Below are 24,849 nucleotides of genomic sequence, written 5' to 3'. Positions count from 1 at the left end.
TTTTACTCATTCAACATTCATGGACCAACTCATATATCTGGTACTAGTATCTTAGTAGCAGATTTTTGAATATGTTCTTAAATTAAGCCCTGGTGATGTGGATCTGTTGGAAGATATTCTGAAATGTGATTTTCAACCTTTTTAACTCCTCTTGGCCAAATGCCATCCCTTATTGTAGGCTTGTTTTCTGGGTTAAACTTTCACACCTAAAAAAAAAAAATAGTTGTTACTACACTTTCTTACTTTGATACCAGAGGCCTCACAACTGTTAATGATAAGGGAAGTATAAGGCATGTATCTTTGGGTGTGATAACAATAATCTGTGTCAATTTACAATAAGGAAATAGATTTTAGGTACACATACTAAATGGTTTTATTCACTTTTTCCTTCTAGCACCATTTTGCTTCTCCCTTTATAAAGACATCATTAATATGCCTGCTGGACCTGTGATTTGGGCTTTCTTGAAACCTATGTTGTTGGGAAAAATTTTGTATGCACCATATACCCCTGAAACAAAGGCAATAATGGAAAAGGTTTGACCATTTTAACTCAAAGTTTCTGTTTAGAGTACTAAGATGATTTTTAAAGTAATCAACTTCCAAATTTACTGTAGCTGACTGAGCTTTCTTTATATCTTACCTACTATTACCCTTAGCTTTCTGAAACTCTTAATTCTCAAACTCTGCCCTGTATATGTATAAACAGTGTAGACTGGTTGGTAGCCCTTTGAAGAGGCGTGAACCATGCTGACCCTTGAGAATAAGGTTAGTTGAAGCAAGACCTCAGATTTTTCAGCTTATCTCCAATGGCAGAAAATTTTTCTACAACTGGTGTCTGATTTTCAGAGTGTGTAAAAAGAATTGCACTAGTAAAAATAATATTAGAGCATTTTTAACTAGTTTGAACAAAACAATCCCTAGATTATAAATTACTGACTTCATATCAGGTTGTACAATTCAACTCGTTATGTTTACATAAGAGATAGATGTTGAAAAAGAGATTATTAATAGTAACTACTTACCATCTACCTAACTGAACCATCATTACATTTCTCTCCAACTTTTAAAGTTAGCTTTAATGACTTGAATTATAAACCTACTTTTAAAATGATAGAGTGAAAGTAAAAAAAAAAAAGAGAAATCTCTGCTTTACCATTACTTGGTCATTAGACCATAATCTAGGTGAATATAACATTATTTTAGGTCTATATAAAAATGGACATGAGTTCATCACTGGTTTCTTTTGTTTGTATTTTAATATCTTACTTTATCGGCTACACGTCTTTATAATTTTTGCATAAATGAAGTCCTTACCTGCTTATTTCCTGAGTTTAGTCATTTTTTGTCTTTCCTCTTCGTTTAGTTCTCTTTTCCTCTCCTCTTGATCTTACTCTTTCTTTTATGTAACTAATGACTTTTAGCACTCAGAGATGTGTTTTTCTGTAATTTATGCACATTTCTCTCACTCTTTGTAGGTTATTATGCTATACATACATTCATATGCAGTTTTTTTGTCATTTTTGCATAATTAAATGAGGTTACATTATAATGTTTTTCTATGTATTGCTTTACTCACACAATACCTTGTGAGAATTCTTCCAACTCAATTGGTATAGTTTAATTCATTCTTTTTGAAAATTGCAGACTTTTTCATACCATAGAATTTACTGACCCAGTCCTCAATTGGTGGGCATTTTGTTTCCAGTGTTTCCTTTTTATTTTTGCGCTAATGTAAATAATGTGACAACAAATACTCTCGTGCATATTATTTATACGGTGGTATTTTATTGCAGTGAGATGATTGTTCAGGATTGAGGGATCAAGGAATAATGTATTTTATTTAATGACTGTTGTCCGAGTGCTTTCCAAATGAGGGTATAACACACCCATTTCCACCAGCAGTTTATGGAAGCATGCTTCTCATATTCTTGAACTTGATGTTTCTATAGTAGTAAGGTTAAGTGTATCATTGGAAAAAAAATGAATAACTTCTGGGAACTCTAGAAAGTATGACTTCATCTTGACTGTAAATTCATTGTGGACAGTGAAGCAAACCCTACATTTTCCAGAATTTTTAAAAGTGATCTTGACCTGATGAAAAGCTGCCATTTAAAAACTTCTGACCATGTGGGAAATTTCTGACACTATATTTTTTTTTAACTAGCTCCACCTTTTAAAAGTTTTTCTTAAAGCTATATAACAAAACAACTTTAAGATAGCTTCTGCTATATAGAAAAAACAATAATGGCCCAGATCTATTTTTGTATCTTTGTCTTTTAGTCTAATAAGACTCTGAGGGAACTGGCAGAACTAAGGGAAAAGTCTCAAGAGTGGATGGATAACTCGCCCCTTTTCATGAATTCTTTCCACCTGTTAAACCAGACGATTCCCGTGCTCCAGGTAGGAAACGGCTCTTTCTCTTCCGTCGGAGTTACAATTCTTTGAGATTTTAATCACCTTCATCATGGGAATGGGCAGATAATAACTCAGAATCCATATTCAATAGATTAAATTGCCTTTCCTCCAGAGAAAGAGTCTGAGACAGGGCAACAGATCTGTCGCTCCCATTCAGGATCATCCTCCTCTCCCGTGGTCCGTCCTCTCTCTGTAGTTCAGAGATAGCCTTTTTACAGGTTGAACTTGAGGCATAAATAGTGACATAGATCTTGTTTTCCAAAAATAAAGTGCAGTAAAAACTACTTAAAATACCCTTATTTTATTTGTTCCTCCACTTTAAATTATTTTTTGTTATCTTGACAGAACCAGAGTTCCTAAAATATTAATATTCTGGAGAAGAACATTAAATTCAGGGAGTTCTTTGGTTGAAACATAAGACATTCTAGGTTAAAGATTTGACAGTGCAACCCAAATACAATGTACACTGGTTTAAACGTATAATTAGCAATTCTTGCAAAAGATGTGGAGTTTTCTGAAGATGATGAAAATAATGTGGAAAAATGGTCCAGTCACAAACAGAGCTGTTAACAAGTAACGATGGAGGAGGAAAGTCAGATCAGTTACCAGCTAGAGAAAACTGGAAGGAAGGCAAGCGACACAGGAACTTCAAGAGAGGATGGCTTGCATATCAAAGTATTGAGAGACCCAAGGAAAATTGATGGAGAGCCAAAATATATTTGCCTCCCTTACTACAAAGGCCTTCTTATAATCATATTCAAGAAGCTAAACATAGAATAAAGGATTTGTAGCACAGAACTTTGTCAGAAAAGTTACGCCCCAAAGATACTATGGTCAGTCTTTGTTTTGACTAACAATTTGTGGATAGTTACAATTATAATCTGGCTTTTGTTACATATAATATATGAATAATAAAAAATACATATCTGAAAAAAATACTTAATAATTAATATAAAAAAGTAAACTTTCATCAAACATCTTTCCCACAATTTACTGTTAAATTTGGCTCTAATTTTAAGTATGTTCATTTTAAGTGGCCTTTTCTTTGTATGAATCTATAATGAAGACAGTAACAAAGTAGTACTTTATTGACATACATAGTTCCTAAATGGAAGATTGCTCCTCTTTCCCTAATCTTTTTTTCCTGTGGAACAGAAAAAAACAAAACAAAACAAAACCTACATACATGATTTTATTAAGGAAGGTTTTGTTGCCTAAAGCAGTGAGTGAACGAAGGACATGATGTATGCCTAATAGTTCCAAAGTGCAGTAATTTGCTGTGGAGAACCTCTGTGATCATGTCCATTAAAGGGCTGTCATCTATTGGAAGCAACTTTATTCTGTTCTAGACCCAAATCAGTCATTATTCTCAGCTATTGAGGACAAAGTTATTTCTACAAACATACACAGAACTCGAAATTTAAAGCTTTTAGCATCACACCTAGTTTTGCCACTGTGAACCGCTAGGCAAAAGACGTAAGACACTCGATCTACAGTTTATGAAATCTCTAAAATGAGTGTCTTGATAGCCATTGCACAGATTTGTGAGGGTCATATGTGTAGAAGTGTGTAAAAATAGTATCATGTGTCCTAGGACAGATTGCAAAAGGAGCGGTGGGAGTTTGGCTGTACGGCTGGGTGGATCATCTCTGAATTGGAACTAACACAGTGCTTTGTTTATTACTGATGCTCTGATTCAGTTTTTCCCTTGGCACACAAATTACTTCCCGGTAAATAGTAAGACTTTAAAGAACTTGGGTTAGCGCGATATGAGCTGTGTCATAGTCATTGGTCTACATGCTGCCAACTACTCTTAGACCCCAAAGCACCTATGGATTTAGTGATTAATTCTATTGTGTATATGCTGTTAATACATACTGTTCTTAACCATGTATCTCCATGAAAACAAAACTGAAGGTCTTGGTAGAAAGGACAGAATAATAAAAGGTATTGACTTGTCCTCTAAAGGCAAAACCCACTTAAGTGTGGCTCACACAAAAACTAGCCCATGAATTAACACATAAGATGAACATTTTTTTTTAAGATAAACATTTTTTTAATCAAGTTGAATTCTCTGCCTCCAAATTTCTCCTGGACTTTACTAATTTTGTGTCCTTAGGAGACCTCAAGGTGTTACGGAAAACTGTGCAAGAAAATTAAGGTAAACTGTATTAGACAGTGCCTAGTACCCATAACACCTCAGTGTTACCTAGTTGTATTTCTATAGTGGTAGAAGCTATGTCTCCTAATTTGGAAGATAGCTATGACAGTCTTCATATGTCAAAGCATTTATGCTTTTTAAAAATTTTTCAGTCTTTCCATAGATATAGTGTAAAGTTTTATCATCAATTCATTTTTCTATGTTCACATAATTGTGCTTTTTACAATATAAAATGATATTATAGCAATTTACATTTGACTTTTCTGATGAGTTATTCATCCCTGCTTTACAGAAACATAGCATGAAACTGGAAAAAGCTGAGTGCTTGCTGAGAGCCCCTACCTGGAAAGTAGCAGACAGGATGCCAGTCAGCTCTGATACGAAATTGCATGTAGATATCACAGTTTTTCCAAGTTGTTTTAGTTTGTTTCAGTTGAGCAAAATTCAAGTGTGAAATTCAACTACTACAATTGTGTACAGCATGTATCAAAAAACAGATGTTGTAGTATCCATGGGTAAACTGACTGTTACGGTGAATATCATTTCTTATTGTTGATCATTAAAGTCAGATCTGGTACTTCATATTGGTTAAAAAGAAAGTCTTAGGATCCTGTATTTGAGAAACGATGTTCAAAATATTTAAATAAAATAGCTCTACTTTTTAAAACTTAAAAAAAAAATAATAAAGTCTGATCTGGCTACTTTAGCGTGCTGACCAATTAGTGTCTATAGATAAGAAAAACCCAGCCTTTCTAGTCGTTAGCAGCCGTGTACCTTCTCTTTCTTTCTCAAGGATTTGTAGGCGAGCACCACAAGGTGATGCATTGATAATGCCGAGTGGTGGTTACTCATCTCACCGCAGGTATTATTAGAGAGACAATGATGAGACATCTTTTCTTCTTGTATTGAAACTGAGTCCCTGTTATTATTCATTAGAATACTCTAAGGAACCCCTTTGTGCAAGTTTTTGTGAAATTCTCCGTGGGACTCGATGCTGTTGAACTATTAAAACAGATAGATGAACTCGGTAAGTCCAGATTCACAAAACTTTTGTTCACTAGTCATGTCAGAAATGTGAGAGCCATGGTTGCATTTGAAAACTTTGTTTTCTTCTGTATTTGATTTTTAGCTAGTTATTCTAAGTAGAATCCTGGATATATCTATCCATCTTTTCCCTAGATAGTTGTATAATTGCAAGTCGTAACAACTGTTTGGATACCCAGTATCTGCAGTTAGTTTCAACAATTATATACTTCATGTAAACGCAGCCTTTCCTACAATCATTGGTAGGTTGGCAGATTGCTAGAAATAAGAGGACACTTTTTGTTTTGTTTTGTTTTGTTTTGTTTTGATAACTTGATGAAAAGCAGGTCCTTAAGGACAAAGGAAGATGAATCGTTTTATGTCTGGCTGTATTTAACATTTTATCTCCACTGGCCTCTTATCACTTTGACTAACCCAGAATGTACCTGGAAGAAGTTATTCAGTTAGCAAAAGCAAAACAAAGCAATGAAGAGACTCAAAAGAAAATAAACATAAATCAGTATTCAAGGTTGGATCCTCTTCTCACTGTCATTTAAAAGGAACAGGCAAAGAGGATCAAAGGAAGCTGTCTGAACTTATGCATTCCCTCTGCCACATCCCCACCTTCAACCTAAGGGATGCAAGACATCTAATTCAGTCTGTGTCTGATTCACTGTTGCTATGCAACCACAGGTATGAGGAAGGGATTGAAAACATCTGAATTACACTGCAGTAGAGCAAGTGCCCCTCCTCCTTCCTGGTGCTACTGGGACATAAGTGACATAGGTTGTAAACCAGTCGGGAAGCATTTTGCTTACATTTGTCTTGTATATAGTTGTGTGCCCTGTATGATAGTTGACTGACTTTGATTAAAGAAAGATTTAGTGTATTTATTCTCTAAAAGTATCATTTGGGTAAGAAACCATTTGATCAAAATATGAGAGATATACTACAAAGTTCTTATATAAGTATTATCTTCCTAACTTTAAATATAGGAGAGGAGTTCTAGAATTTAAAATTAGACTAAAATGAATGTAACAGTGAGAGTTGATGTTCATATAATTATATATATAACTTAATATCTAAGAGTTTATGTAGTTTGAACTGAGGGAGCACTAACCCTCATAGCTCTTCTTTGATCTTCTCTGCCCACATGTCTAAGGAATCCTTGGTGTTGTGTTGATTTCCAGTGGCCGCTGGAGGCCACTGTTCAACCACAGTTTTACCCCTCCCCCACCAATGTCTATATCAAACAAACCATTTCACTTTAAATTCCACTGAGAAATGCATTTAATAAGTTGCCCTCTGTGAGAAAGTAAGTCTTACATTGGACTGTGGAAGAGTCATGTTTGGGTTTTGTGAGGAAGGATTTATGATACACCATTCTTGGTATTCATGACGATCAAGTCAGTGAAAATTTAATTGGCCAAGTGATTTATTAACTTGCAATTTCATATTTACCCTTTGTCTCGGTTGATTTCCTCATAAGGAATCATGAAATTGAAGAGCAATTAAATCCTCTTCCTTCCAGAGTAATTACCTGAAATAAAATCTTGATCATTTTGTCTAGATTAATACAGATATCAATAGAGATAACTCACATGAGGTTTTAAATCAAACAGTTTTAGAAAGTTGTTCACTATGTGGCATAGATTCTCACAGTCTCCTGGGAAATGATTCTGTAGCACAACTTATTGAATAATACAGTTTATTTGTTCTACACACTCTACATAGATTTTCCTTTGTTTATTACATTCACGTTCCCTGAACAAAGTAAGTGTGTCTGTTTATTGGAAACTTTCATCTCTAGTTTTCTTCCTGACTAAATGTAGATGTATTTTTTTTAATTATTTACCTTTAGTCACTGGTTAAGTAAATTGGAGTGGAATATATTTTTAAGTCGGCTTGTATCACTCTTGGAACTTGGGTCTACTTTTATCGGTACCAACTCAACGTACTCTTCAGTAAATATTTTTACACCTGGACACATTTTTCCACGTATTACTAGATATTTTTATTACCAGATATTTTAGAGTAAATTCTAGTAAATTCTACAACTTCCTATTACTTATAATCTAGTATAATGGCAGGTACTGACCAGAAAGCCAGTATTTTGTCTCATTACTACTAGAAACATTACAGTACAACATTATAATATATGTTTTTTCTGTTTTGCTTTGCTTTGCTTTTTTAGATATTCTAAGGCTGAAATTAGAAAACAGCATCGACATCATTGATCATCTCAACACGCTATCTTCCCTGACAGTAAATATTTCCTCCTGTGTATTATATGACCGTATTCAGGCAGCAAAAAGCATAGATGAAATGGAGAGAGAGGCCAAAAGGCTTTATAAAAGCAACGAACTCTTTGGAAGTAAGTGTTATTCTACTAGAGTTTGAGTTTCTCTTTGTACTAAAATTGGCCAAATTCTTCCCTCACGCCTTTCATCGAGAACTCAGGAAAGTAGTCTGAAGGGGGGGAGGGTCACTGTCCCCTCTGATGTCCTTAGAAATGAAAAACTTTCATGTAGTCAACCCACTATATTGTCTGACGAGACTTCCACAAATGTGTGATTTTGTTGGCATGGTTAAAATGAAGACTGAAATGGATTACATAGTTACAAGGTGAAGTTGAGTCCATAATCAGTCAAGATTATTCATTTTATTGTGTTTTTTTTTTTAATTTTACTGAGTGGCTTAGAGTGATATATTTAATCTGGCCACTTAGTTTGTAATTATATTCTCAAACTCCTGCTTTGAATCTCTGAAGTTGTCACTTCCAATTAGCCATCTTTTCTGTAAATTAGGAGCCTGAACTTACTGTCACATTACAAACTCAATTGCCTGTTTGGCTGCCCCCTAAGTATACCCTGCAAACAATGAATAATGTCAACCATAAAATAACTTTCTGCTGTTGTTGCCTTTTTATTTTTAGGTGTTATTTTTAAACTTCCTTCTAACAGAAGCCGGCACAGAAGCTATGACTCTGAAAATGTCTCTCTTCCTCCTGTCATAAAATATACCATCCGCATGAGTCTCAAGACTGCACAGACCACAAGAAGCATAAGGACCAAGATTTGGGCCCCAGGGCCACACAATTCTCCATCACATAACCAGATCTATGGCAGGGCTTTTGTTTACTTACAGGATAGTATTGAGAGAGCAATCATTGAATTGCAGACTGGAAGAAACTCCCAGGAAGTAGCAGTCCAGGTCCAGGCGATTCCGTACCCCTGCTACATGAAAGACAAGTAAGTCTGGGTGGCTGGAGCGCCTTTTAACAGCCAGCCAGTTTTTTGAGACCTCATTTCTGCATACTCATTCACATGGATCAAGTGAAAGATATCTCTTCCATGAAATTTTTGTCTAATGCTTGTTTCCAGGAAAGGATCCACACCACATGCACAGCTCCACGACTGCGGCTCACTGTTAGCAGAATGATGGTCAGGTCCATTACCAAATGATTTAGGTTTCCTTAATCATAACCCTTAGCTTTCCATGGACTCTGGTCCTTGAATCAGGAGAATTGGACTCCAGACCTCAGTGTAGGGCTGCATAATTTGGATGCTACCCACTCTCTACTGGTCTTCCCTTTCTCTAAACAAGACAATCTTAACATCTCTTCCAACTCTCAAATTTTATTAAAAATCCACAAGTGCATGGCCAGTCTTAAGGAAGAGTTCTGATAAAACACATCATTGATCTCTAAGATAAATATTATGCTATCTGAAACTATGTTATGCAGTACCAGTCCACTTGCTAGGAATCTTCATCTAAAATAGTTTGCTGGGGCACCTGGGTGGCTCTGTCAGTGAAGTGTCTGCCTTTGGCCCAGGTCATGATCCCAGGGTTCTGGGATCGAGCCCCGCCTCAGGCTCCCTGTTCAGCAGGGAGAACTGCTTCGCCCTCAGCCTCTCCCCCTGCTCTTGCTTTTTTTCTCTCTCTCTCTACTAAATAAATAAAAATAAAAATTAATAAAATGTTTGCTAAATGGACAAAAAATGCAAAGACCATGTTTTAGATAACTGAATTTGAATAGTCAAGTGATCTACCAGTCAAATAGCAGTGACTGGCTCCCCCACTCTGACCACAGTCAGTCTGTGTAAAAGTTGGAGGCTGAATATATTGCTTTAAAGAAATTGCACTTGTTATCCAGCCCAATTACTGCAGTTTATATACAATTCAGATGGTTCTGGACTTTTTTTTTCCCATTTTTCTTTTTATTGATGTATCTATCTCGTTTGGGTGCTTCAAGAGCTGTAGATGAAATGAGGTCATGTAACCCTCTGTGTGGCAGTGATACGGAGAGACGGATGAGGATTCCATCCGTGGGTTGTCAAGGTTAGCTGCTCATTGTGCAGGCCAGTCAGTTCCTTGCAGCCTGAACTGTATGTGAACCGCAACGGCCTGTGTGAATAGTAAAGACCTGTGGGTTCAATTAAAAGAAAATTCTCATCTGTTTTCCGGCTCATCGTTTTCCCCTTGCAAATTTTGGCACCTCGGATGGTGGGTACTTGGATTTTCTTTTTAAGAAGAAAAGTAACTGTACTCTGCCTTCTTCGTGGGAGAGTTTGATCATAGTATCTCCCATATACATGTAAATTCTTTATTGCATGCATAGCTCCCACATACGCTATTTCCTTTGTTCTGCCCAACAACCTAAGTAAGGTTAGCCGGAGCAGGTATCTTTTTTTTTTAAGATTTTATTTATTTATTTGACAAACAGAGATCACAAGAAGGCAGAGAGGCAGGTGGGCAGGGGGCGGGGGAACAGGTTCCCCACTGAGAAGACAGCATGATGTGGGACTCTATCCCAGGACCCTGAAATCATGACCTGAGCAGAAGGCAGAGGCTTAACCCGCTGAGCCACTCAGGTGCCCCAGGAGCAGGTATCATTAACCATACTTTCCTGATGAAAAAAACTGAAATCCAAAAGGGTTACTGAAGTGTCCAAAGTTGTATAGCCCAGTACCTTACTGGTCCTTCAATTAGGAGATCAGCATTTTCTCCTTATATTAAACGAAACCTAAGATAAACCAATCTTAAAATATACAGTCACTTGGAAGAAACATTACAGGGGATACATTATTAATGAATGAGGGCTGTTGCCTAATTCTAGGGCCAGAAACACCATTAGGGCTGGACCTGAACCAAGAGAAAATTCATTAAACAAATATTGTTTAAGTGCCTACCCCATGCCAGACAGTTTCCCAGGATCCAAAAAAACTGGACATGGCCCCAACCCTCACCCACCCCCACCAAACAAACAAACAAACAAACAAATAATCCTCATGTCTTTGATGGTGATACACTTCTGATGCTAAAGTTACAATGAATGATGATGATGTCATGTTCCATTAATATTTGCATGTTTCATGAGAAACTTGAAGGTAGTTCCTTAGCCTTACAGATTAAAAAGGAAATGGCCTTGGTACCATTCTCCAAGTGAAAATGTCAGTGGAGCCTACTATGGAAAATAGGTCAATTTAGAGTTCCTCTCACTGAAAGCTACTCCTTTGCCTTACCTCATAGAAAGGTGGCTAGTGTCAGAACTGTGAGTCTCAAATTATGGTCCCTGGACCAACAACATAAACATACAGAATTCTATATATTCTATAGAATATAGAATTTGCTTTTTAAATTGGCATTTAAAATGCAAATTCTATATCCCACCCCAGATTTAATAAATCAGAAGCTTATGGGTGAGGCCCAGAAATTTGTGGTTTAGTAAGCCCTTCATGTGATTATGATGATGGTTAATTTTGAGAAACACTGCATTGGAACTGTCTGGTATCATGGGCAGACCACTCAGGAATATATTTGGAGACTGATGAAGCCTTCTACTGACTGCCTAGTTTAGCACATTATCAGAAAAGACATTACTATACTGTGTATGAAACATCTCCTGGAGCCTTATTTTGAGGAATCCAAGTTCTTTGTTTGCATTTTAAATTGAATGCTTTGAGTTTTATTTTATTTCATTTTGGAAAATTTAGTTTAATAATAACTATGAGCTTCTAAAGAGTAGATAAATACAGTAATTTGGGAGGATATAGCTTTTAGCTAGATAAACCAATCATCATCTAATTTTATATCTGCCTTTTAGATAAGAATTTCGTTTAGACAGAACGGTTTTGAGCTTTGCAATTATATCTATGTAATAATTATTTTCCTAGACAGGACATACTCAAATACACTCTAAACAATGTGGTAATTTTATCTAACAATCCAGAGCTGTTTTTCACTTTTGCAACATTACAGCAAGAAGATCATGGGCGTACTGTTAAGTCAGCCTCACACTTCATAAATAAAGGAGCAATATCAGTGACTATTCTCAATTTCAAAACATGAGTATAATTTCACTCCAAGAGGGGATGTGTTCTTTATATATTACAGTCTGTATAGATGATACTCGTTTGGGTTGCTGAATTTTTGTTTGTATGTTTTTGTTTTTTTTACAGCTTCCTAACCAGTGTCTCTTATTCTCTTCCAATTGTGCTCATGGTTGCCTGGGTTGTATTTATAGCTGCATTTGTAAAAAAGCTTGTTTATGAGAAAGATCTCCGGCTTCATGAGGTACGTCGAGAGTCTCCTCTTATTATGAGTAAGATCTGTTTGTGTAATAATCAGTATGATTTTCATCATGCCTATACAAACTCAGAAAGCCTGACCCGTTCCTCATGAATTTAAAAAGAAAAATACTTTATGAATCATAAAGGCAGCTGGTATGGCAATATTTTGTTTTCTCACAAAGTTACATAGAAGTCATTTTGTAAGTGCCTCTGGATAGCGAAATATAAATAATTCTGAATAAAATCTGAGTACAATTTATGATCCTAACAGTAATTTTGTCCAAGAAGTTCCTATAGGACTCAGGATCTAACGCAGGAAGTTTAAATAATAGCAGTAATAACTAGTAAGGCAGGAAGTCTGTTGGCATGGTAACTAAATGAGTGTAAATTAAAATAGATATAGATGTATGGACGTAGACACAGACGTAGTCATAGACAGACAGATGGCTTATTTCAGCTCTCAAGAAGCAAATTCTCTTTCCAGTATACCTTGTCTTCTTCGATTATCTTCTCCTCTACCTTCCACTGACTCATGATTTACAGCGACTAAGAATTTCATGTTATGCTCCTGACTAGGTTAATAACGTAATGACGAAAGACAGGACCTGGGATGAAACGCGTGATCTCTGCTGCAGCATGTTCCTCACCATTATCTCCAAATCCCGAATATCTTCTTCTTTTTAGAATTCATGAGACAGCATTGGGTGATTCGGGGATGGGATTGGAATAAGAACTATGTTACCTGCCCATCCTGTAATGAGTCCGTTCTTACACTCACTCATGGAGCAAAAAGAAAGCAGAAACACTTCAAAACTGGGGCACAGTAATTATTGCAAGGCTTGGCTGACAGTCTGACATAAATGAGGTTAGAATAACCTGTTAGCCCACTCGCGCTTTCCAGACCGACTTTGCCCATGCTTCCAGGCAATTGATTCTTTCTCCTCAGGAGGTACAAATCACTGCTTCGTGTTTCTGTGAGCTCAGCAGCAGGGTGGCCTAGAGTTCAAACCTCTCCTTCCTCCCTTTTCCATTGGAATTCCGGTTGAGCCTCACAGCTACATTTTTACATTTCAGTTACAATTTGGGAAACCCTTCATCGACTGGCTTGAGCTCTGTTGTATTCAAGCCTGTGTGCAATGCTTTCTTCATTCCAATTTAGAAACTTGAATCCAAGCCCTAAACCAGAATTTTGGTTACAAGCACCTGCCTTACAGTTCTCTTTCAGGTTCCTGGTACTCAGAAGTAAACCTTCAGAGATTAAAGGGAAACTTTAAAGTCGAAAACTGTGGTAGAAATGGAGCTCTTTTCTACTTCAAAATAAATATCTACCTTAAAAATAGTATTTGTGGTAGAAACACACAGTAAATATAAGTATTCTATTGTGTATCTATTATACACACTCTGTATTTTGTGTTTGAAGATGATGCTATTTGAGTGCATCTGTGGATGCTACAAAAAAAAAAATCAAAGCATAGTCAAGTGTTCTTTCTTTCTTTTTTTTTTTTTTTTTAAGATTATTTATTTATTTATTTGATAGACAGAAATCACAAGTAGGCAGAGAGGCAGGCAGAGAGAGAAGGAGGAAGCAGGCTCCCCACCGAGCAGAGAGCCCGATGCGGGGCTCGATCCCAGGACCCTGAGATCATGACCTGAGGGGAAGGCAGAGGCTTTAACCCACTGAGCCACCCAGGTGCCCCTGAAGTGTTCTTTCTTAACTGAAGACACGAAAGATGTACTTTTAATGATGAACCAGTTTCTGTTTGGTAGCTTTGTGTCTTCATTTTGCATGAACCTACTTTCAGAATTTAACTACCTGATTTGGGGGTCAAAGTCGTACAGTGGAAGATCACTGAGCTTGGAATCAGAGAATCAGGCTTTGAGTCTCCCAGTTCACTTGGGCTCAGTCCGTTAAATATTCTAAGTCTTACCATCTAGACTTAACTCAGCAATACATTTCCAGAAGGTGGCTCTCTCACTGCCACAACAAGAAAGGCATTCAATCATCCCATATTTTATCAGTTCTAAGGTCAAGATTTTTTTTTTCCTTGCCTCTTAAAGCATCTGAAATTGGGATGCATTTGATAAGGCGTCATCATTTATTTGGTGGTGATTTTTCTTTCTTGCTCCCATGTCAAATAATGGCCTGTCTTAAAATCAGCAGCATCCTAAATTCAAAGGAGTGCAGTCTATTTGTGAGATGAATGATGGAACCGGGGGTGGAATGAGTGGAATATTCTCAGTGCCTCCTGCTCCGCCTTCCCATACTGCCCATGGTTCTCATCTTACCTCCTCCTTTTTAGAAGTGAAAGAGCTAAGCCCAGTAAGTGAGAGGTGACTTTCTGGAAACTGCAGAGCTAGTTAGTGGTAGATATGGTTCTGGAACTCAAATGTCTTGACTTTCAATCAATACTTTTCTACAGCATAGCTCCTTTCCCTCTCACAATCTTATTTTGGTAGCATAGACCCTTAAAGACTTTTGAAGATGATAACAGAAAATCTCTTAGGTTACCAGATACTCAAAATCACTTTTTAATATCATCATTTTTATATTCACTAAGTTCTGAGGCTTTTAATTCCTTACATCCTTCTCATTCCAATTAAATAAAAAGGTAAAAATAAAAAAAAAGAAACCTTTTTCTCTCTGTAACTGTTCTTTTTTTTTTTTTTAAGATTTTTTATTTATTTATTTGACAGACAGAGATCACAAGTAGGCAAAGAGACAGATATGCAGAGAGAGAGGGAGAAGTAGGCTCCCCGCTGAGCAGAGAGCCCGATGCGGGGCTCGATCCCAGGACCCTGGGATCATGACCTGAGCCAAAGGCAGAGGCTTTAACCCACTGAGCCACCCAGGTGCCCCCCTTCTGTAACTGTTCTTAAATCTGGGCAAGAAAACCAAGTTAGTGCTCTTTCAATGAAGCCATTAATCCTTGACCTTGTTATAGTATGACTCCAGTGAATTCCTTTAACTTGTTAAAGGAATTAGCACAAATATTAATGCCCAATAAGTTTGTCGATGAAATTAAGCCTGTAGTTAAAAAAAAAACAAAACTATTTTGAAATGGCTTTCAGTTGGGTTTTGTTCTGTGTTCCTTGCTTTTGACAATTAAGCAAAACTATACAAAAACTGATTTACAACACACGCAAAAAATACCTTTTCACTTTATTTTCTTGATTTATGAGTTAGCTTCTAATATAAATCATTTATGGGGATTTTAGTGCTTATATTCAGCTGGAGACAAAATTTGGAGTTGTTCTTTCTCAGTTCAGATAGATAGTCTAAAATATCTGTGGTCTGGAGAGATGTTACCAAGAATTATGTAAGGGATTTTAGTCCTCGGGTGTTCCACATTAGACAGTGCTCACGCCTTCTTAATAGACACTATCCATCATGCCAGTGGCAATTTGGAAGACTTCAGGCAGTGATCACACCATCCTTTATATCTTACTATAAAACAATAATATAAATATCTAGTGTTAGGAAAAAATTTTTTTAACTAAGGTAGAAAATGGTATTATTCCTTATAAATTAGTGCTTGACATATATGAATATCTGATTTCTTTTCCTGAAAGCATTAATGTCAATCCCTGTGCATAAGCTTCTCTTGAATGTGACAGCACATTTATCCCAAATCTCTCAGAATCTCTTCTCATTATTTTCTGCCATAAACTGGAGCAAACTCTGGCCACTGTGTAGAGGGGTTTTCCTTGAGCAACAGGTTATCAGATATTGATGAATTGCTGCAGGCAGGTTTGGGAGGTTGGAGACAAGTGATTCTTTGATTGCAGACCTGGCACTTGACGTATGTCACTCTGAGGAGCATCTAACGACATCCAGAAACCATAGCCAGACGTTCTCTGTGGGCCATCTTCCATCAGCAAGTTTGGTCTTATTTATTATAACGAAGTTGGCAGTGAATCTGGATAATTTATGGCTGACGTACATGCTCTCATTGCTCTTTCTTTTTATGAATAACAGCTGTTCTCCTCATGGCATAAAATCCTGAAGTTTCACACTCAGGTTTCATGTTAGAATGTTAAATAGTGAACACTTTTGGGAGCACCTCAGTCCATTTCAGTAAGAAGCAATGATCATTCTCCAACTTTTACCAACTCTTGGGAGTAGGAATCTGATCTTGAGTCTTGAAAACTTCAGAATTAAAACTTCAGAATAAACACCTTTAGTCTGGTCTTCAGGTTTGCCAGATTATCTTTTAATAAGACTATGAATGGAGAGTTTTCTAGATATGTAAGTGTTTTATATAACAGCTATCAATTGCTGGAAAGGAGAACATGTTTGTACACACCAAGTCAGCTTTATTTCATGTCCTTGATAGTGTCCTAGATATTTCATACCCACCTTGTGAAATATATTGACATTATCTCCTGTTGACACACGCTGCTGTTGGAGAGAAGATATTTTTTGCATAAGGCACATGAAATTAGATGGTGAATATTAGCTTTGGAGTAGTCATGGAGGTCTCCTAACTTCCTAGTTAATTATAAACTCAGTTAAATCTCAAACAGGAAAGGCAAATAAAAAGAGTTAACGTATCATGATCATATTTGAACAGGCAAGTGTCTCTGAAATGCAGTCATCAAACATGACACAGTAATTTTCTCAAATGGGCTGAGGAGCAAAGAGAAAATTTCGAAAATAAGACCTGTGAGATAATTTTCTCATTCCAAAATGTAATTTTGTTTTCAATGATAGATGCGTAGCAACTGGAGGAAAACTTCCATAGTGTATCTTCGCTCCATGCTGGTCTTTCTTTCTTTCTTTCTTTCTTTCTTTCTTTCTTTCTTTCTTTTTTTTTTTACTTTGACCCACACTTCCATTCCTATGGAAACATAAGTTGACTCTTCACTGCAAAGGGCGGAGGGCCTGGGAGGAGGGAAGCAGTAAGGAGGGAGGAGGGTGAGGAAGAGGGCAAAGTTAAGAGGAAAAGTCACAGGCTTTTTCTTAGTGGTGATTAGCTTAAGGCCCACAGCTTAGACTGTTGGCAGTCAGGTAGCTGTTTCCATGGTAACAAGAGGAGCAGCAAAGTTATCAAAATGTGATAAGTTGCAAAGGCAGAAAGTAAAATTCACTATTTTATGTGTAGAGCAAAAGATTCGGCACATTCCTTTTTTTTTTTTTTTCCTAGACAAGTTAGTTTTAAAGAAGGAAGACATTGAAAAGCCTTGATTTTACCCAAGATATTGGATTATAAAGCTGTTAGTGGAGCATTTCTTTTCTTCTTTTTAAAATAGACTGATTCGTAAGCTTAGTACTAATCATGTATTGTAAAACTAGAAACCAGGATATCCAGGTTCCCCTGAAGTGCAACATGTCACCAAATGCAAGACAATGAAGATCCAGGGGGAATTTAGATCTTTCAGAGTCCCTTTGAGTTAATGCTCAAACACATCATGCTGGTCTGTTTTTCTACCTTGGTGGAATGCCTTGACCCCTGGGGATATCACTGAGTTATTAAAGAATATAAACTGGGAGAGAGGTATAGATGATCTCAGATACATGAGTTCATTTTGGGTGCATGGATGTCTTTTCAGAAAAAAAAATGACAAACTGCCCTAAATTCCCAGTGATCTTAAGGATGGGTAAACTTTGCCAAAAGGCAGAAAGTCTCCCTTCAAAATTTCCATGTTTAAATTCTTAGGAGTCAGGTTTATTCTGTTTCTCTCAAGAACAAGAGTACTGATGGTGTTGTCCATCAATGTTTTGTTAAAAAAAAAAATGGAGTTTTATTATCTCGTTCCTACACCAAATTTGAAATAAACCAAGTTTTTCTATGAGCTTGAAATATTCATGACTGTACAAATGTCAAACTCATGTTGTAAAGCTCTGCAGGAGACACCATAAATTTTGATAATCTATTCTAAACTAATTTAATCTGGACACATCAGTTAGATACTAGTCATAAAATGAAACTGGAGAAAAAAAGAACCTCACCATCCAAATCATCCATTATACTGGGGCATTCTGAAAGCATATCATTTAAAATGGGCTGATAGGGGGTGCCTGGTTGGCTCAGTGGGTTAAGCCTCTGCCTTCGGCTCAGTTCATGATCTCAGGGTCCTGGGATCGAGCCCCACATTGGGCTCTCTGCTCAGCGGCGAGCCTGCTTCTCCTTCTCTCTCTGCCTCTCTGTCTGTCTGTCAAATAAATGAATAAAATCTTTAAAAAAAATAAATAAAATGGGCTGATATACATCGTCATATTAATTTTACATAGCAAGCATGGACAAATCCTTAAGAAAATCCTTAAGATGCCTAGTTCCATATATATGTAGAATCTCATGGGCATTTTGTCATGGTGCAGAAATAATTGCTATTTGAGAGAATATCAGCTCAAAAGCTGGCTAACGCTTTTTCCGTTTTGCAGTACATGAAGATGATGGGTGTGAACTCTTGCAGCCACTTTTTTGCGTGGCTTGTAGAGAGCATTGGATTTCTACTGGTGACCATCGCCATCCTCATCATTATACTCAAATTTGGTGATATTCTTCCTAAAACAAATGGGTTCATTTTGTTCCTGTATTTTTCGGACTATAGCTTCTCAGTTATTGCCATGAGCTATCTTATCAGTGTCTTCTTCAATAATACCAACATTGCAGCCCTTATTGGAAGCCTCATCTACATCATTGCCTTTTTTCCATTTATTGTTCTGATTACAGTGGAGAATGAGTTGAGCTATGTAATAAAAGTATTCATGGTGAGTCAGTTGTAACAACTGAGTGGCCGGGGTGGGATAAGAATTGATTTTTCTTACGTTTTTAGACTCTTAAAGTTCATTTATCTAACTGTAAAGTTCTGTGATTGCAAAATAATCTTAGCTGTCCTAATGTATACTGTACATTATATTATTGTATACCGTACAAGCATAAAACAATGAAAAAGAGACTTTTCTTAGCAGCACGTCTGTTACAAAATAATTTCTGAAAAAAGAGTACATTTTTAACGATCATTAAAAATTCTGACTTCTCTCATCCAGGTCCTTAAATATCTTAAAACCTTTATTACTGGAGTTATTCTCCTATATGAGTAATTTTCATGGTTTTCATAACATACAATATTACTTATAGGCATAGAGACAAATGCAGTGACAGTATATAATCAATTTTGATTGATTATATTTTTCTGCCTGTTTCAATTCAAAACTATTGAATTAATTTAAGCAATTTAATGAAATCATTAAAAATACTTTGAAAATTGGAAAGCAGGAAAATAAATCTCATTGAGAGTCATATTGAAACTTTAATGTTTATGGTTATATGTTAAATAACTTTCATTTAACATTGACTGCTTTGGGTTAAAACATTAAATTTCTAATGTGTTGCATTATATGTATTCAGTCAATTCATAGTTTAGTATATTTTCATTCATAGTTCTATTACCTGTAATCAATTTATGAAGTAAAAACATCTTCTGGCTCCTATTTATTTGATTTTAGTCTTAACATTGCACTACCCTGTAATTACCTGGTTTATAAATTGCGAAGCAACATACCAAGTGTAGATACATAGTTTAGATTTTTGACAAATATTTTTCAAGTTGTGATTTCCCTGCTTTTGTGTTCTGCTATTCCTCTTCTCTTCCTTCAGGGTGGTAGTAGGCTTGGTAAGGGACCTCTGTATTTTTAAATATGCTTAGAGAGTTAGTGTTTATTTTACCTATATAAAGTCCAAAGTTTTAAGTATGTTTGGATCCCTCCTGTACAAAATCTATAAGAACTGTTATTGCTGTTTATTTTCTTCACAGAGTCTGCTGTCCCCAACAGCGTTCAGTTATGCAAGTCAGTACATTGCAAGATATGAGGAGCAAGGCATTGGTAGGCTCGCTTCCTTTAAAACTGGGTTTTAGCATTCACGATTGCAGTATGTGTCACAGGAGAATAAATACATGTGTTCACTTTTTAGGTCTTCAGTGGGAAAATATGTATAGTTCCCCAGTTCAGGATGACACCACCTCATTTGGCTGGCTGTGCTGTCTAATCCTAGCTGACTCTTTCATTTATTTCCTTATCGCTTGGTACGTCAGGAATGTGTTCCCAGGTATGATCATACTTCCTACAGATATATTTTTCTATAGTTTTCATAATTATAGATCAATTAATATATATTTTCTATTATTTGATTTGCCATATATAGTCTCAGAAGAAAACAACAACAACAGCTTAAATCCCAGAACTAACCATAATTTTCCAGGATGAGATAATGCACTGGTGAATTCTTTCTCTAAGTTTCCTTTATTTATTTTATCTTATTATTTAAATTTTAGTTAAAATACAGTGCAATATTGGTTTTAGGTATAAAATTCAGTGATTCATCACTTACATACAACACCCAGTGTTCATCCCAACAAGTGCCCTCCTTAATACCCATCACCCATCTAGTTCATCTCCCGCCTACCTCCCTCCATCAACCCTGTTTGTTCTCTATTGCTAAGAGTCTCTTAGAGTTTGCTTCCCTCTCTCCTTTTTTTTTTCACTCCCTTCCCATATGTTCATCTGTTTTGTTTCTTAAATTCCACATGTGAGTTATATCATATGGTCTTTGGCTTTTTCTAACTTATTTCACTTAGTACAATGTACTAAAGCTCTGTCCACACCATTGCAAATGGCAAGATTTCATTCTTTTTGATGGCTGAGTAATATTCCATCATGTATGTGTACCACATCTTCTTTATCCATTCATCAGTTGATGGACAATTGGGCTTTCTCTATAGTTTGGGTCTTGTTAATAATCTGATGTTTCTTTAAAGGATGGAGTGGATTAAGAAGCATGGAATCCAGTCTTTTCAAATGGGCTTTTGAGATGTGATAAAGCAAAACCCAGGTCTCTTAATTCTAAGGAGAATTTACTAAATTCTAATGGAAAACAGTAGTTGGGTCCCCCATCCTAGGTCTCAAGTAGTCATCACTTTTAACATGCTTGGGAGCTTTTCCATTCAGCCATATTGATATTTGTACATTTTCCTGATGTTCTAAATGAATAAAAGAGTATTGTTCCATTTATATAAAATTTTTATAAAAGACAAATATGTAAAAATAGAAAGCAAATCAGTGATTGTCTGAAACTTGGGGTAGAAGCAGGGGTTGTCTATAAATGCTCATGAGAAAACTTTTCGAAGCTATAATGTATAAATGGTGGTTCTAATGCATGGATGGTAGTAATGGTTGCACAACTTTATATTTACTAAAAATCATCTGTGCCTACACTTACTGTGATGAGTAAATTTTATGCCATGTAATTATACCTTAATGAAGCTGTTTTTAAAAAAGAATAAAAGAGAGCTTATCGTTTTGCTTTACTTTGGAAACAGACTACGTTTTAGGTTGATACAGGTGAAAAAAATGAAAATACTTTCTGAACCATATATAATGTTCTGTTGTTTAGTTTCTGATGTTTCACGTTAACAGTCAACTAATACTTACTCTTCCTAATACATTTTCATTACAGGTACATATGGTATGGCAGCTCCATGGTATTTTCCAGTCCTTCCTTCCTATTGGAAGGAGCGATTTGGATGTTCTGAAGTGAAGCATGAGAAAAGCAATGGCCTTATGTTTACTAATATCATGATGCAGAACACCAACCCATCTGCTAGTAAGACAAGTAGGTCGACAACAAGCATTATTATGACAGAAGTGATATAAAATTTACATGAGTAGTGATTTTAATTAGGTTTTTCTAAATGACAAAATTATCCTTTTAGTCATGGATGAATATGTCTACACACATGTGTTTAGACTCTTACAGAGATTAAATTGTGGCTTTTTCTGGGCTCATTAGCTCAGTTGGTTAAAATATGGAGCTAATTGGGCCAAGATTGTAGATCCCTTTGTGGTCCAGTTAGACACACACAGAGAAAAATTTTGATCCTTGGCCACAGTCTACACCCCTAACTCCAGCCATCTGTCACTAGTCAAAAAGAGTAACCAAGTTACAAGTACAAATAATTTATCATAACCCATCACCAACACTGGACACAAAGAGTTGAAAGCTCATGACTTACTGACGTAGGGTAAGTAGTGCCATCTTTGCAAAGTAATTGTGACCCATATCTGTGGTCTATTTATGATGCCTGAAGCACATGTAGATAGTAATCAATGATGGGGAATCTATAAACCACAGATCTGAGCTGGCCTTGTCACTATAAAATCACACCTTGTAGACACTTCTTCCATAAGTTGGTGTTATCTTTTCTGATCAGAGAAATAAGACTTAGACTGTCTTTTTAATATTTGAGATCTGTTGAATAAAGGAGAATTCATTATTATGACGCTATATTCTAGGACCACCTGTTCTGACAGAGGGTGAAATCACCCTTAAAGAACGCAGTTCCTCACTCTCATTCATTCTTTAACCAGATGAGAAGGAAGCTAAAGATAACAGATCATTTGTTTCCAGAATTATTTTTACTTAGAGGACTGTATTGTTTTAGTCTTCAGTTTTTAATTAAGGAAAAGTCTAGCTCTAGCTACATTTTCCTCCTTTGTGAGCTTATAACTCGTCTCTTGATTTCCCTCCAGGTCCTGAGTGCATTTTTCCCTCCAACATTGAGCCTGAACCTAAAGATCTCACAGTTGGGGTTGCCCTGCATGGGGTCACAAAGATGTATGGCTCGAAAATTGCTGTTGATAACCTCAATCTGAACTTTTATGAAGGACACATTACTTCATTGCTGGGGCCCAATGGAGCCGGGAAAACTACTACAATGTATGTTACTTTTTGAACACTTATTGTTGTGGAAGCATATTACTTAATATTTCCTCACCTCTTTCATAAAAAAAAAATGTTACTAAATCTCTCAGATGGATTAAGGTAGCTCAGATCGTTTACTGTAGAATGGAGTCTAAATCATAGGTCCCAACCTGTGAGCTCAAAGGCTAGATCAGACCCACCCAGTATTACTTAAAATGCTTAACTCAGTGCCAATATTTTAAAATGGACAAATGTCCCAATAAAAAGAAATGTTCTTGACATTCTTGGATAATAAGTTCTGGCAACATTGGGTCCACGGTCCTAGGTAGGAACAATTGCTTGGGGCTTATGGTGACTGTTCTCTTAAAGGAGACATCTGCTTTCTGATTTATTCCTGTTCCCCACAAATCTGCACTGTCTCATATGCCCAGTCTGTTCCATTTATTTGCATTTCTATTCTGGCCCATGTATAATTTTGAGTTTACACACTCTGCTATAAACACACTCAGCCCCAGCTGCTTCTTGCCTTGATTCATGAAGAAAGAAAAGAATCACCAGCTTTCAGATATAGATCAGAAAGGCTAGGAGCAGTATATGGGATTCTTTCTGACTCTTCATTTAACTAGCATTTTCCTCTGTCCAAAAGGAGAAGAGATTCAAATGTTTTTAAAGTGACATACTTTTGAATTGTTTTGTGACTCACCACCAGTGCTCCACATGGCTTCACTGGAAGTCAGCGCTAAGATGCTGGGGCTGCCCTGGCCCTTCCTTGAGAAAGTGTCAGTTGCTGGATATCCTATTTAGTAGCATCCTAAGTAAGTTCAGTGACTGCCAAAATATATTTAAATTAATTTTTCTTTTGTAAATAAGAGGGGACAAGGGAAGGTCATGAAATGAGTGAATGGGAAGCTGCTCTTATTTATATGGACTGTTTAAATTCAAAGTTGGCTTTCTAGGGAGCATACAATGCTTAGAAGCAGGATTTCTAATAGGCAATAAGAAACCAGTGAAGAAAAGCGATGGAAAAGGCTTTTGAAGAGGATGTAATTTTAGCTGAAAAAGTCTCAATTTTGTTCTTCTGAATATAAAGAATGAAGTATATTGTTTGTAGTTCAGTGTGCTTTTATGGGAAGAATTGCATATAGTATCCATGCCTATTTAGTCCACGGTAGTCATTTAAGGTCTGTTAGGCACATGGTACAAGGTACTCGTTAGGTACTAAGAGAGAGAGTGGTGAGAAAATGGGTCCTTGGCCAGACTCGTGGAGCTTACATTTTACTGGAAAAAAGGGATATTAAATAGTTGCCTGGTTTACTAACCATCTGAAAAGTGATGAGCAATTGTCTGATAAGGTAGAGAATAATCAAGTGTAGCGAAAGGGACTGAAGGTGACGTGGTTCACATGGGAAAGCGAGTTAAGAGACATGTGGTCACGAGAAAATGGTGGTGTGGCTTGCGCTGTGGTGTGGCTGGGAAAATGGGACGTACGGGCTGAGGTGGAAAACAGAGATAGGAGGAGGATACAAACACAGCTTCTGGATCCCAGGCTTGTGCAACCAATGTATAGATTTGTCATATAGTAAAAGAGAAACATCAGTGGAGACCCGGGTTTGAGAGGAAAGATCCTGAATTAAGTTTAAACACGTTGAGTTTGAGGATCCTGTAAGGCATCTCATGGAGAGATGTTACTGTCTGTTGGATGTTCAGTGCAAACTTGGAACTTAGTGATGAGGTCTCGGCTAGAGTTAAAAATTTGAGACTCCGTGACCTAGAGATGCCATCTGATGCCAGGGAAGTGCGTGAGTTTGCTCAAGTCTACTCAAGAGTGTACTTGCGATTAAAGTGCCCGACAGTGATCATCATTGCTACCAAGGCCCCATCCGCATCATTGTCACTGGGTAGTGACTGGGTAGTGTTTCTGTAAGGTTCTAAATAATTAAAAGCTTAAAAGTAATTTAATGTTTGTTCCCATTTA

At 36.7% G+C, this 24,849-nt stretch overlaps 1 protein-coding gene across 2 annotated transcripts in view; it reads left to right on the top strand.

Annotated features, from left to right (window-relative positions):
- LOC111141847 (ATP binding cassette subfamily A member 12) overlaps positions 1-24,849 on the top strand; it is a 170,696-nt gene that overhangs the window by 103,351 nt on the left and 42,496 nt on the right. Inside the window, exons 18-28 of one of the 2 annotated variants that reach the window (XM_022494689.1) lie at positions 395-534; positions 2,281-2,400; positions 5,513-5,603; positions 7,794-7,973; positions 8,535-8,850; positions 12,061-12,175; positions 18,554-18,883; positions 19,930-19,999; positions 20,088-20,222; positions 21,630-21,785; positions 22,703-22,889. In XM_022494689.1, the coding sequence (XP_022350397.1) occupies positions 395-534; positions 2,281-2,400; positions 5,513-5,603; positions 7,794-7,973; positions 8,535-8,850; positions 12,061-12,175; positions 18,554-18,883; positions 19,930-19,999; positions 20,088-20,222; positions 21,630-21,785; positions 22,703-22,889 (1,840 nt within the window). The remainder of the gene's footprint in view (positions 1-394; positions 535-2,280; positions 2,401-5,512; positions 5,604-7,793; positions 7,974-8,534; positions 8,851-12,060; positions 12,176-18,553; positions 18,884-19,929; positions 20,000-20,087; positions 20,223-21,629; positions 21,786-22,702; positions 22,890-24,849) is intronic. The other variant, XM_022494698.1, reaches the window with a different exon arrangement.

This window comes from Enhydra lutris, unplaced genomic scaffold (assembly GCF_002288905.1).
Source record: "Enhydra lutris kenyoni isolate GAN:26980312 unplaced genomic scaffold, ASM228890v2 scaffoldscaffold1, whole genome shotgun sequence".
In the NCBI taxonomy this organism is placed as follows: domain Eukaryota; kingdom Metazoa; phylum Chordata; class Mammalia; order Carnivora; family Mustelidae; genus Enhydra; species Enhydra lutris.
Note: the sequence above shows the minus strand (reverse complement) of the source record. Positions and strands in the feature narration are given on the sequence as shown.